The sequence below is a fragment of the Vigna radiata genome, unplaced genomic scaffold (assembly GCF_000741045.1).
Source record: "Vigna radiata var. radiata cultivar VC1973A unplaced genomic scaffold, Vradiata_ver6 scaffold_70, whole genome shotgun sequence".
Lineage (NCBI taxonomy): Eukaryota > Viridiplantae > Streptophyta > Magnoliopsida > Fabales > Fabaceae > Vigna > Vigna radiata.
Window position 1 is genome coordinate 175,816 of NW_014542367.1, and position 12,482 is coordinate 188,297.

A 12,482-nucleotide genomic window follows, 5' to 3' on the forward strand; every position below is an offset into this window, starting at 1 on the left:
AGAATATACTTTGGTTGAATTTATTGTGAATAATCTAGAAAGGTCTTGCATTTGATTGAGAATNTACTTTGATTANCTGCATGANCNCCCTCAAATTAATTAAGAATGTACTTTAATTAATTTGAAACTTAAACAATAATCAATTGAACAATGATCTGTGAATAACCGATGATGAATCTATTTTGGGAAAATAGTGGAATTAGCTTGTTTCTTCATAATTGTTTTTAAGTTTCTTCTTTGTCCTACAACATTCTTTAAACATTCGCACTTTATTCATAAGCATGCATAGCATTCATAAGAGTCAGATATTCGAAAGCAATTTCGTGTTCGTTGGGAGACGACTCAGGGTTACTTTAGCCCTATCTATTTTCTTGAATACTACTTGGTAATACTGAAGTTGCTTTGAAAAGCAGTATTAATTTGATAGCTCCAACGACAACTTATCAATAATCAACTATCATAAAGGCATTTATGAAATTATTGATTTCAATTGGATAATCAATTACCATTAGTGATAATTGATTATCACAAAGGCTTTTATGAAAAATAAAACTTTTTCTAAGTGCTTTGCTACTTAGGTTCACCTATTAACTCTTGAACTACTAAATTAAATACAATACAATGGTTACAAGACTTTAACAACTAAATTCTTAAAACATTAATGTATCTCTTAAATCCAAACATCCTTTAAATCTTCAATAGTTCTCCATGAAACATCATCATCAAAATCCTTTATTGAAGCAATATGTCCATCTTCTTCTTTTTGCTAACAAAGTAATTATGATATACTTTTGGGTGTTGTATTTTGGGTCAAGTAGTGTAGGGTTTTTGAAAGACTTGGGCCAACAAAGGTCATGGCCTAATGTTAAGCCAAAGTGGACTTCCATGAGCTTAGATTGACCATGTGGTCAAAATTTTTTACATATCTTGGTGGTCAAGGGTATGTGAGACATCCCATGTTATAGTGGCCAATTGCCATGCTCATATTGGAGAGGTTTTCTCATAGTTAGTGGTCTTATGTCACTCTAGGAATGTAGAGGATTATCCATAGGTAATGGACACACGTCCTCCTCCTATTGGAGAAAATTTTTGGCTTTGCCTCGAAGTTAGATCAAGGTAGTATTTTTTTGGTTTTCCTTCTACATTTTGGACACACCCTAAGCCTATAAATAAAGGTGTTTCCATCCTTGTATTCTCACTTTGAGATTAGTAATGAAATGCTTCCAAAATATTGAGTCATTCTATTAGTCTCTAAAGTCTAGGCTAGAGCATCCTATTAAAACTCCGACAAGTGTACCGAATTGTATCAAGTAATATAAAATGGTACGACCAGGTATTGTTAATCACATAGCATCCATCAGTAAATGCTAATCTTTCTTATCTTCATTGGCATCCATAAGTAGACACCAATCTTTCTCATCTTCCTCGGCATCCATCAGAAGACGCTTAATCACATAGCATCCATCAGTAGATGCTTAACCGCATAACATCCATCAGTAGATGTTATCGTTCATCATCCTCATCATGACAGCATTCATCAGTAAATGTTGTCATTTGAGTCATTCTAGCATCCCTCAATAGATGTTGTCCAACATCCATCAGTAGATGTTGTCATTACTGCAAAACAAATATCAAATCTAAACCACACAAATAATTAATTAAAAAGAAAAAGTTAGAAATTGGGTTGCCTCCCAGCAAGCGCTTCTTTAACGTCACTAGCTTGACCCAATTAAGCCCAATCCGGATTTTTGATGTTGGTGGTCCTCCTTCCTTCGTGACACCAACAAAATCTCAACAATTTTCTTGTCACCAACTTCATTCTTCTAAAATTAGTAACCATAATCTCAAGAACTCTATTTGCTTTGATAGTCTTGACAACCCATAACCTATTCCTAAATTTCACTTGTGTGTCAGGTTTGGGTTCGTCACTTTTCACATCAGGCACTCCAGGCAATGCATGCAAGATATTGAAAGTGGTAGGAATTTCAAATAAGCCAGTGGCTAATTCAAGTTCAGATTCAACCTGGGCTGGTTCATCAAGAACAACCTTACCAAGCTCAAAAGATTCAATAGCCACAATATCGCATTCTGCACAGCTACCATCAATTGAAATAGTGTCAAAATCAGTGTATAACTCTGTAACAGCAATAGACACATCAATATGCTCAATTTCAAATGCTGCTTTAATAGCCTTAGAATCGATAAGTTCAACAGTGTTAACAACAGGCTCTGTAAGATCTAAGCACATAAAATCAAATGCATCAAATGGCATAGGAAATTCAGATGTGGCAGTGGAAGTTTCAAGGCTAGAATAAACCTGTATTGACTCAAAAAAATTGTCTTCAGCAACAACAACCGAATCAATTGAGTCAGCACATTGCACAAAATTATCATCAAAATTGTGATCAAGCTCAGTGCACACATCATAAACAACATCAGATATATCAATGTGTTCTACAACTAATATTTCATCCACAACATCAGAATAACCAGGTATGACAGCAAGACTATTAGGCAAGGGTTTCTCAGATTCAACATGCATAAAATTATCAAAGCTATTCTACACCTCACCCAAACCATCAGGAAGCTCAAGTTTAGAATTAACCTGTATTGGCTCCTCAAAAATAACCTCACCAGTCTCCACCAAGTCAGCAGCAGAATGAGCACCTACTGTGAAGCTATCATCAACTGAAATGTTGTCACACTCAGTGCATAACTCTGAAACAACAATATATACATCAAGATGCTCAATTTCACATGCTGAATCAAGAATATGAGAATGCACAGGTATGTTGACAACAGAATTCAAATCAGGCTTTATAGGTTCAAGTTTAAACAATTCAAAAGCATTAATATCAATTTGAACCTCAGGGCAGTCCATTGGGATATCAAGTTCAGAATACACCTGCAATATTTTCCCACTATCTACCTCAGCAGAGTCCTCACCAGATAGCTTACACAATAATTTCCTTGCCTCTGTTGGTGTCTTATCCAGCAAAGATCCACCAGTTGCTGCATCCACTAACATCTTGCCTCTATGCAAGAGACCTTCATAGAAGTAAACTAGGAGCATATGTTCTTGAATATGATGGTTTGGACAAGCTGTACAGAACCCATTGAACCTCTCCCAGCACTCAGCTAAGCTTTCCTCTTGCAACTGCACAATAGAAATAATTTCCCTTCTAACGCTGGCTGCTTTGGCTGCTAGAAAGTATCTACTCAAAAAATTTTGTTGCATCTCTGGCCAACTTCCAAAGGAATGGTGCTGGTAAATAATCCAGTCTCTGGCTGCATCATGTAGAGACATTGGGAACACTCTCATCAGCACTGCCTCCTCTGAAACACCAGCAGGCCTCATGCAGGAGCACACCCAGCCAACTTCCTTGATGTGCTTGTGTGGATCTTCATGTTCCAGCCCATGGAACTTGGGCAGCCTCTTTATCATCAGTTTATACAACCAGTCTTGAGAATTGGCCATGTACTTAATTTTACTGCAGAACCTGTCTCAGCCTAGACTACACTTCAACAAGAGATTATACCAAGCACAAAGAAGCATAACAAGGAAGAGAACCACTATTTTCATATGCTAGAAATTCAAAACAGAAACAAAACATACAAAAATTCAAAGCCACTACTCACAAATGCTACAATCTCAGAAACAGAAATCTAAAATCACAAAAAAAATGAAAGAAAATTAGACCTAAACAAGACTAACTAAACACATTAAGACTTAACTCGCCCAGTTCCCCGGCAACGGCGCCATTTGTTAAACTGATATTGGTCGCACAAAATCAGAACAAACTAGATTTTCCCACTAATGTAGTAAAGGGACAACCTAGATATCAATCCTCGGACTCGACTAAAATTAAGTTTAAAGTATAGAGTTAATCTTGCTTTGTATTCTATTATTTACTATTAACTAACTACTAACTAATTAACAAACAAGATGGGGAAAATAAATGAAAAATGAAACTAAAAAGGAAAAGAAAAGCTAGACTAAAATCTGTTTAAAGAAAGAATAAAAATATAAAATGCAAGCTAATGTATCTAATCTATATTCATAGGAAAACAAAAGTCAAAGAATCTAAACTAAAAAAAAATATTCTAACATGAATTCAACAGAACTAAAAATAAAGAAACAAATTAAAGATATGAATCTAAAGCAAAGAACAGAGACAAATGTGCAATAGATTGAATGAAAGAGTCTCAATTCCTCTTCAGAAAGACATTCTGAGAAAGGTAAGCCCATCACAGGGTCTTTTTAGTTCATATTTCAGAACTTAAAGTGGAAATTCTCACTCAATTAATCAATCAGTGCACAAAACACAAGAAACAAAAATATAACACTGATGAATCTTTAATGGACTCTTCTTTGACTCGAGGAGACATCTCGATGAATAATGCTCATTATAGAGGCATTTAATTCCAAAAGGAATTATAGAATGCAGAGATACAGAATCCAAAGTATTTTCTAAACAAAAGCATTACAAACATCAACATCACAGAACAATCTTAACACAACAAACAAGAATAAAAGGAAAACGCGAAATCGAAATTTATTAATATGAAAAAGGAAAATTACAGACACTATACCGGAGATCACCGAATGAGAAGCTCACGGTTGCCACGGTTCCATGAATCTCATCAATGAAATCCAGAATCACGAACACAAACCCTACTCTAAGAAAAGCGAATAAAACCCTAAACTAGAGAAGAGAGAACTGTAACGTGGAAAGTGTCTAAGAGTCTAAGAGTCTATGTACATGGTAGAAGCAAAACCCCTTTTATATAGGGTCTGAAGAAAACGAAAAAAGAAAATGAAAGGGGATAAGGGGAAACTTGCTCACGACGCTGTAATCTTCCCTTCATCTCACGGTCAACAATTGCTTACATTCCAAGCCCTCTGATCAACTTGAACTCCGGTCAGCTCCTCAGAACCTCTGGTCAGCTCCAGGTCAGTGGCATCAACCGTTCTTCTTCTCGCTTGAACCCTAGCTCGAGGGAGTCTTTCTTTTCTTTCCTCAAAATGAATTCCTCGTTCAGCTTTGCAAATGAAAAGCAAGGGAGGAGACCCCTAAGGCAGCTGCTGCCAAAACTCCAAAACGCACCGTTTCATTTAACCTTTTGGCCCAATCCCGTAGCCCATCAGTGTGTGTGCAATCAGCGGATCAAGTTTCTTCCAAATCAGTACACCACCAGCCCAATGCTTCTCTTTGTTAATTCTAATGGTAGCAGCAGAATTCCAGGCCCTTTTCTTCCAGCGGCGGCCCATTTTAGTGCAATCAATCAGCCCAATGCTCCCAATTAGCTCAAATCTGCAGCAAAGAAAAACAATTCAAAATTAAAGAAATAAAAGAAAAAAAATCAAATGAAAGAAAATAATTTTTATAAAAAGATTTTCTAAAAAAAATATAATTTTTCTAATTATTTACAAATGTACTAAAAATACACTAAAAATCTATTTTTAACTAAAATTATACAAAACTAAAGAATTCAAAGAAAATCCTAAAACTATCCTAATTCTAGATAATTAAAGAATAAAAGAAGCTAAGAAAGACTCCTAAACACAATTATAAATGCAAATTTAGAGAGTTATCACACCCCCACACTTAAAGAACTGCCCTCCTGGGCAGGGACAAACTAAAAAGAAAAAGCAAAAGCAAAGACTCAAACTACAAAAGAAAAAGACACACAAACCTGGAACACTAGGCTCTATCACAATCAACTCAATTCTACCAATTTACACAACTCTAGCTATTTTTCTCTAATTAGAACTGCACAATCAGAATCATTCACTCCAAACCCAAGTTTCAGCAACTCTAGCCAGCAATGAACAATCAGAATCAACCAAGACAAGCAGACAATTACAATTCAGAGAAGTAGCAGCCCAAATTTCAACCTCACAGGACAAAGTGTTTACACTCAGATTATCTCAACTGTTTAGGTTAGCTTGTGTTTCACTCCACATAACATGATGAACCACAATTCTTAACTTTGGAAAAACTCTAGTTGACACTACTTGAATCGAGATATCCTCTAGATCACTAGGACTTGCATGGCTTGTAATGTAATGGAGAATGGAAAAAGCTAGATGGATGGGAAATAGGAGCTGGAATGGATTAGAGAATGTGCAAGAAAGAAGGAAGACTCCGAAACTCACTGTAGGTATAATCCTTTTATCTTGGCCAGAATCTATATTTTTTTTTTCTTTCTTTTCCTTCTTTCTTTCTATTTTTCTCATTTTCTCTTTTTTTTCCAAACTTCTTTTTTTTTTTCAGATCAGATTTTCCTCCTTTTCCAGTTCTTTTTCTCTTCAATTTCACCTCTGGCCTTATTTTTTTTCTGCTTCCTGAGTTCTAAAGTCTCCCTACTTCTTACACATCTCTCAAGGTTGTTTATTGATGGGGGAAATGGTTTATAATGGATGGAAAGCAAAGAAAAGGTTAAGACTCAAATTAGGGTGCAATGGAAAGAAGTAGATGTGAATGGGAAGAAGAAAGAAGGCCTAGATCATCTCTAAAGTTCTACCAAGATCAAGCACACTCAAAGAGAATTAATGCAAAGTCAGAATTATAGCTATACATGCATGCAATTACACTTAGAAAAAATTGGCCCAAAACCCTATGTCTAGGTAATGTTACTCCTGAGAGAATTTCCCAGATCGTGATTTGTAAGGTATCTCTTGATAACAATCCTAGGGAGAGAAGAGGAGAACTATCACATCCCCAAATCGTCCAATCCTAGGAGTACAAAATCTCCTGATACTTACAAATCATAAGATTTATGCCATGAATAAAACAACACAAGCATTTGAGCAAAGAAGAATATCTCTAACAATTAATGAAAGAAGCATATATCAATAGTAAGAATAAATTCAAATACAAGAGAGTTTAGAGGTTACATCATTCCCCAACAACAAATAAGATTAGTTCTCCATCGTCATGAAGAAACTAGGTGTACGATGGAATAGAAGAGATAAAACCTTAAAAGGAGAAGAGGAGAGCTCTCACATCCCCAAATATGCCTCCAAAGGGGTGAAAAAGGTGTTTTTGTGCTTAAGCCATCAAAAGATACATTCTCTAAGGTGTCCAGGTCTTTAAATGGGGTAGAAAAATAATAGAAAACGGGTTCAGGCCCAAAACAGATCATAATAATAACTGAAAAATTGGCTCAGGTCCACGCAAATGGCGCTCAACGGTAGGTGCGACACTGAGAATAACGCTCAGCGTTGGCACCAAGGCGAAAAATAGTGAAAAACTAGTACTAAGACTGGCGCTCAGCACCACTTTTCCGCTTAGCACAACTTTTCTGCACTCTGGTTGACTTTTCAGCATTCTCGTTGACTGGTTGACTTTTCTGGTTAACTGGTTGAATTTTTTGCATTCTAGTTTGACTTTTCTGCATTCAAACTCCTTGATACTTCAACCATTATTTCAACAAAACAAAAGCAAAATCATGAGTCCAAGCAAGTTTCTAAGTCAAAAAGGGTGCATTATGTAACGCCTCGACAACTTATAGGGAATATTGACTGCCCCCACACATCAACACGAGGCTTTCCAATGTGCTTTGTCCTCACTCGCACACTTTCTAGGAAAACTTCCCAGAAGGTCACACATCCCTAAATTACTCCAAGCTAAACACACTTAACCATGGAGTTCTTATGGGTTAGGCTACCGAAAAGCAAATGCATTTGTTGATATGAGTAGCCAAATTAATTCCTTTAAGCTATCCTTCAACTGTATAGTCCCATACCTATACAATCTCTAGATCACTCTCATTCCGGTGTATGTTCGATTCGTCCATGTGTCCCTTCCACTAGAAGTCTGCTAGGAGTCGCTCCTTGTCTGTGCCTCTTGCACTCCATGCCTCTTGCACCGACGATTATTCCTCGCCTTCGTCAGTGCCCGGGTGTTACACATTAAGTATCAAAATTAAGTATAAAGATAACATCCCATGTGGTCTCCTCTATCACCTTCCTCTAGAGTTGACCTACCTCTCTAAAAGCACCATCAAACACCACCCTACCATCACCAAATCACCCAAACCGTGAACATCCTTTCCCATTTATACCATTGCTTTCACACCTTTATCATTACTATAACATCTCTTCATGCTTTGGTCCAACCTAACTTGAAAAGGTTGCTATCAGGGTTTGTTCCTCCAAACAAGATAGGTACGAGAGCTTCTCAACAATAAGGCTTCCTTGTCTTCATTGAGAATAAGAAAGATGTATTCATAATCATCTCATTCTTATATTAAATTTTTTTAAAAAAAGTATTACTCATAATTATATTAATAGGATGAATGTGAATATCCTGTTTATCTACAAAACTCAATAACCAAAACTGTAGAAACAAAGTTAACATCATAAGAACTTATAAATGGACTCATTGGATAAAAAATAATCAAATATTTATTGCGTTAAATCTCTCAAAACTTTTGGAATATATATAATTACTCTTCATTCTTCTCATTTTTAAAACTTGTATGTATTGAATATTAAATAATATACTAAATTCAAATAATTAGCATAATAATACTAAAATGCTTGTATAGTGTTTTTTTTTTTTACAATAATTATGGAATCAATCAATAGTCAAAATAACCTTCACGATTGAAGGGACGTTTTCTCGCTATTTTATTTCATAAATATAAATATCAGAGTAAAATATGCCCACAATTTCTGAATTTTTCTTAAATTATACATATATTTTAAAATTCTACACAATTTTTTCATTTTAAAAATATTATCTTTCTTACATTATAATACTCTGGATATCTTTTCGCTTTAAGCGTTCGAAAATTTGTTTCCCGCCAGTTGAACTCTTATGTGTTCCCTCCACAATTTAAATCCTCCCCCGGAACCCTGTCGAATCAAATAATCCCAAAACCGCTCTATAAATGCGGAATCAACCTTGTCTTTTCTTCTCGTGATTCATCAAACCCAACCACCTCTTTTCGCGTTTCAACTTCTCTCTCAATGGCTTCTTCTTCTTCTTCTCTTTCCCTCTCACCAGACACCAAAGACCTTCCTCACCCCTCTGGTGAGGTCCATGTTATTGTGGGCCCCATGTTCGCTGGCAAGACCACTGCGCTTCTTCGTCGTATCAAATCCGAGCTCAACGCTGCCAGGTTCTTTTTCCATTCCCACTTTTCTTTTTTCTTTTCAGATCTTTGTTGATTCCATGATTTTCTATTGGTTGTTTTGCTGACAGTTTCGTTATTTTGCTGTGAAGGAATGTGGTGATGTTGAAGTCAAGCAAGGACACAAGATATGCGATTGACTCGGTTGTGACGCACGATGGGATTAAATTTCCTTGTTGGGCGTTACCGAATCTCTTGTCTTTCAGAGAAAAATATGGCCATGCTGCTTATCAGAAGGTATTTTTTGTTTTGTTTTTACTGTTTTCTAAAGTAATTTCTTTTAGCTTTCAATCTTTCAATCCTTTTTATCCAGTGGTATTTTTATTTAAATAAATAAAATTCAATTTAATTTTATCAAAATTCTATGTGCAACTTTCATTTTTCATGTTATATTTTTGGTGTTGTATGTGCTATGATAAAAATAAATTTTGTTCTTATTAATTTAATTACATTACATTTAATGATAAGGTTTGAACTGGTGAGTTTTTATGGTGAAAAATGATTTTTCCAACTTATTACTATATTTTATAAGCATATATTTTTGTTTTATAGCCACTCCTTTTAAAGAGTTTTAACATGTAATGTGTTTCAGTTGAGAAATTGATTATTAAAAAGACCGAGTAGGGAATTGTACAATCCTTACTATCAATTCCCATTCCTTTTTATACGGGCTTCTTTTTCCTTAACATCACTAAAACATTTTATTAAACGATCTGAGAGGATCAAAATTCATTAGTTATAATTAAGGTTTTATTATTTGGTTATGGCCATAATCTTATTTTTGTCCTGAGTGTTGCTATTGGTTCAAAAATGCCTTAGAAATGCAATTAACGTAATTGCAATTTTGGTGGTAAGAAATCCAAGGGTCTTGATATTGGGGTAGCTGTTTAGGTTGTTGGTTTGGTTTTAATTAATAAGATCAGGGTTACAGTCAACTTCAACTTAACAGAAAGAATCACTGAAATATTTGTTACTTTGACTAATGTTTGGTGGATGCAGTTGGATGTGATTGGAATAGACGAAGCACAATTTTTTGAGGACCTATACGAGTTTTGCTGCAAGGCTGCTGACGAGGATGGTAAAACTGTAATCGTTGCAGGCCTGGATGGTGATTACTTAAGGTATTGTTCAGAAATACTCATATAAGTGTCATTAGATTGTAGGCCTTTTCTGATTTTTTTTATCCTCAAATTCTTATCTTTCACCATACCCTTTTCAGGAGAAGCTTTGGCTCAGTGCTTCATATAATTCCTCTAGCAGATTCTGTCACCAAGTTAACAGCCCGTTGCGAACTATGTGGCAAACGTGCTTTCTTCACCTTGAGGAAGACAGAAGATCAAGAGACTGAACTCATTGGTGGGGCTGATATGTATATGCCCGTTTGTCGTCTACATTATATGAACAGTCATGTTGCTGAGAGGATTGTTCTCCAATCTCAAACTGTCAAAACTGATTCCCTTCTTGAGCCAGCTACAGATGTTTAAGGCTCATTGGAAATTGGCTTGAATGCGTTCTCTCCACTATGCTTCATTGATTGGTCACACAGCCATGTTGGTCTGAATCTCACTTGATGTGTTTGCTTTATCAGCCTTCTGTTTATATTTAGAATTTTGTGTATAGATGCAGTTTCTTAATGCTCCTTTGTTATCTCTTTTGCTACCCTATGGTTTGCTCTATTGTTTATGCTTGATTTTTATGTATATCATTTTCTGGAAGTCAGGAAACAGTGTAACAAGTTTAAGAAGTTAATTGAATGCATCTTCAAGATTATTTTTCTTCTGCCTGTTTGAACTGCATTATACGAGATGCATTTTGATGTAAAATTAAACGTAGATCAAAACGCTCACTCTATTAGACAAAGGCAATCTCGTTTGCATTTTAAATAAATTGACTTTTTGATTGAATTTGATCATACCAGGATAAGTGAATTATCAGTACCGTTCTAAAAACCTAAAATTTTAAATGAAATTATGTTTTCTAGATTTGTCATTAACACTGTACCTTTGTGTTGATTTCTTATTATTAGTGATTACTAACATTGATATGCAAGTGAACTTCGTGTCCTTATCATAATGATATGCAATTTCGTTTGAGGAAAAGAGATTTGTGAGTATTAAAATATGATTTTACAATAACGCTCCTATATAAAGTGTAATATGTAATATACTAATCAATTCTATACGAATCAATTTCATAGAATGGGGAAAATAAGTTATATATATATATATATATATATATATATATATATATATATATATTATAATTAATAGCAATAATAATAAATAAATCATATATTAATTTTAATTGCAGGGATAAAATAGTAATTTTATACTCTACTAATTTTATTTTTTTTGTACTAAGAATGTATTAACTTTATGTTTTTCAATGAAATATATTTTATTATAAGATTATTTAGAATATAATAAGTAAGTCAAAATAAATAATTCAAATTTAAATGAAATAATGGTTAATATGCATATATATTTTAAGAATAATTAGTAAAATAAAATATTTTATTTTAATACAAAAAAAATAAATAAGTTTTGTAAACTTAAATTATAGAAAATTAAAATCTCTCTCTCTCTCTCTCTCTCTCTCTATATATATATATATATATATATATATATATATATATATATATATATGTTAAAATATTCTTTTGGTCTTCATATTTGTCTGTCAATCTCAATTTGGTCATTTTTTTTTGTCTCAATTGGGTCCTATAACTTGTAAAAATGAGGCAATTAAGTTCTTTCCGTTTAATGGTCTCAGACGGTGTTAAATATAGTTAAGTTGTATTTGCTGACGTGCATTGTTTGATGAGATGGAATTTTTATTTAAATTAAAAAAGTATGACGTGGCAAAATTGAATTAATTTATGTTAAAATAATATATTAGGAATTGAAAAGGAAGAATAATGAATTAGAAAGGAAATTAGGGATCTGGACATTAACCACCACTGTTCTTCGTCAAGGCCATGGGCTTCCTTGGTAGCCGCCGGTCACAGCCGGAGCTTCGCCGACAACATTCTCTTTGTCTCTCTCTTTTTCTTTCCAAAATTCAGATTCTCTCTTCCGCACTTTTTCTTTCCTTCCCAATCTAATGAATCAGGTAATTTCTCCTTTTCAACAGGATCAGGTAAACGTAAGGATAGTTGAATCCAACAGATCTAACGGAAGGATCTACATCCTCCTCTGATTCAACAACATAGAGTCCTTCATCGTCTGAACAGAAAGACGAGACCCTAATATCAAAAGCATTACTTTTAAAAGAATTCGAAGATGACAGAAAATCCCGAGTGTCAAAAAAGGCAGTGTCTTCATCATCTGTTTCTTCCT

At 34.6% G+C, this 12,482-nt stretch overlaps 1 protein-coding gene across 1 annotated transcript; it reads left to right on the top strand.

Annotated features, from left to right (window-relative positions):
* Nucleotides 1–8,894: 8,894 nt before the first annotated feature.
* LOC106779963 (thymidine kinase a) lies at nucleotides 8,895–10,923 on the top strand. Its single transcript, XM_014668183.2, has 4 exons — nucleotides 8,895–9,132; nucleotides 9,237–9,381; nucleotides 10,144–10,265; nucleotides 10,364–10,923. Exons 1-4 carry the CDS (start codon nucleotides 8,981–8,983, stop codon nucleotides 10,626–10,628), a joined length of 684 nt encoding a protein of 227 aa, XP_014523669.1. The 5' UTR covers nucleotides 8,895–8,980; the 3' UTR covers nucleotides 10,629–10,923.
* Nucleotides 10,924–12,482: the final 1,559 nt, after the last annotated feature.

What these genes read in the sequence shown, in the direction of transcription:
- LOC106779963 (XM_014668183.2), top strand. Translation starts at nt 8,981, where the DNA reads ATGGCTTCTTCTTCTTCTTCTCTTTCCCTCTCACCAGACACCAAAGAC. An exon ending in TCCGAGCTCAACGCTGCCAG is followed by an intron (nt 9,133 to 9,236) that starts GTTCTTTTTCCA and finishes TTTGCTGTGAAG; the next exon opens with GAATGTGGTGATGTTGAAGT. An exon ending in GCCATGCTGCTTATCAGAAG is followed by an intron (nt 9,382 to 10,143) that starts GTATTTTTTGTT and finishes TGGTGGATGCAG; the next exon opens with TTGGATGTGATTGGAATAGA.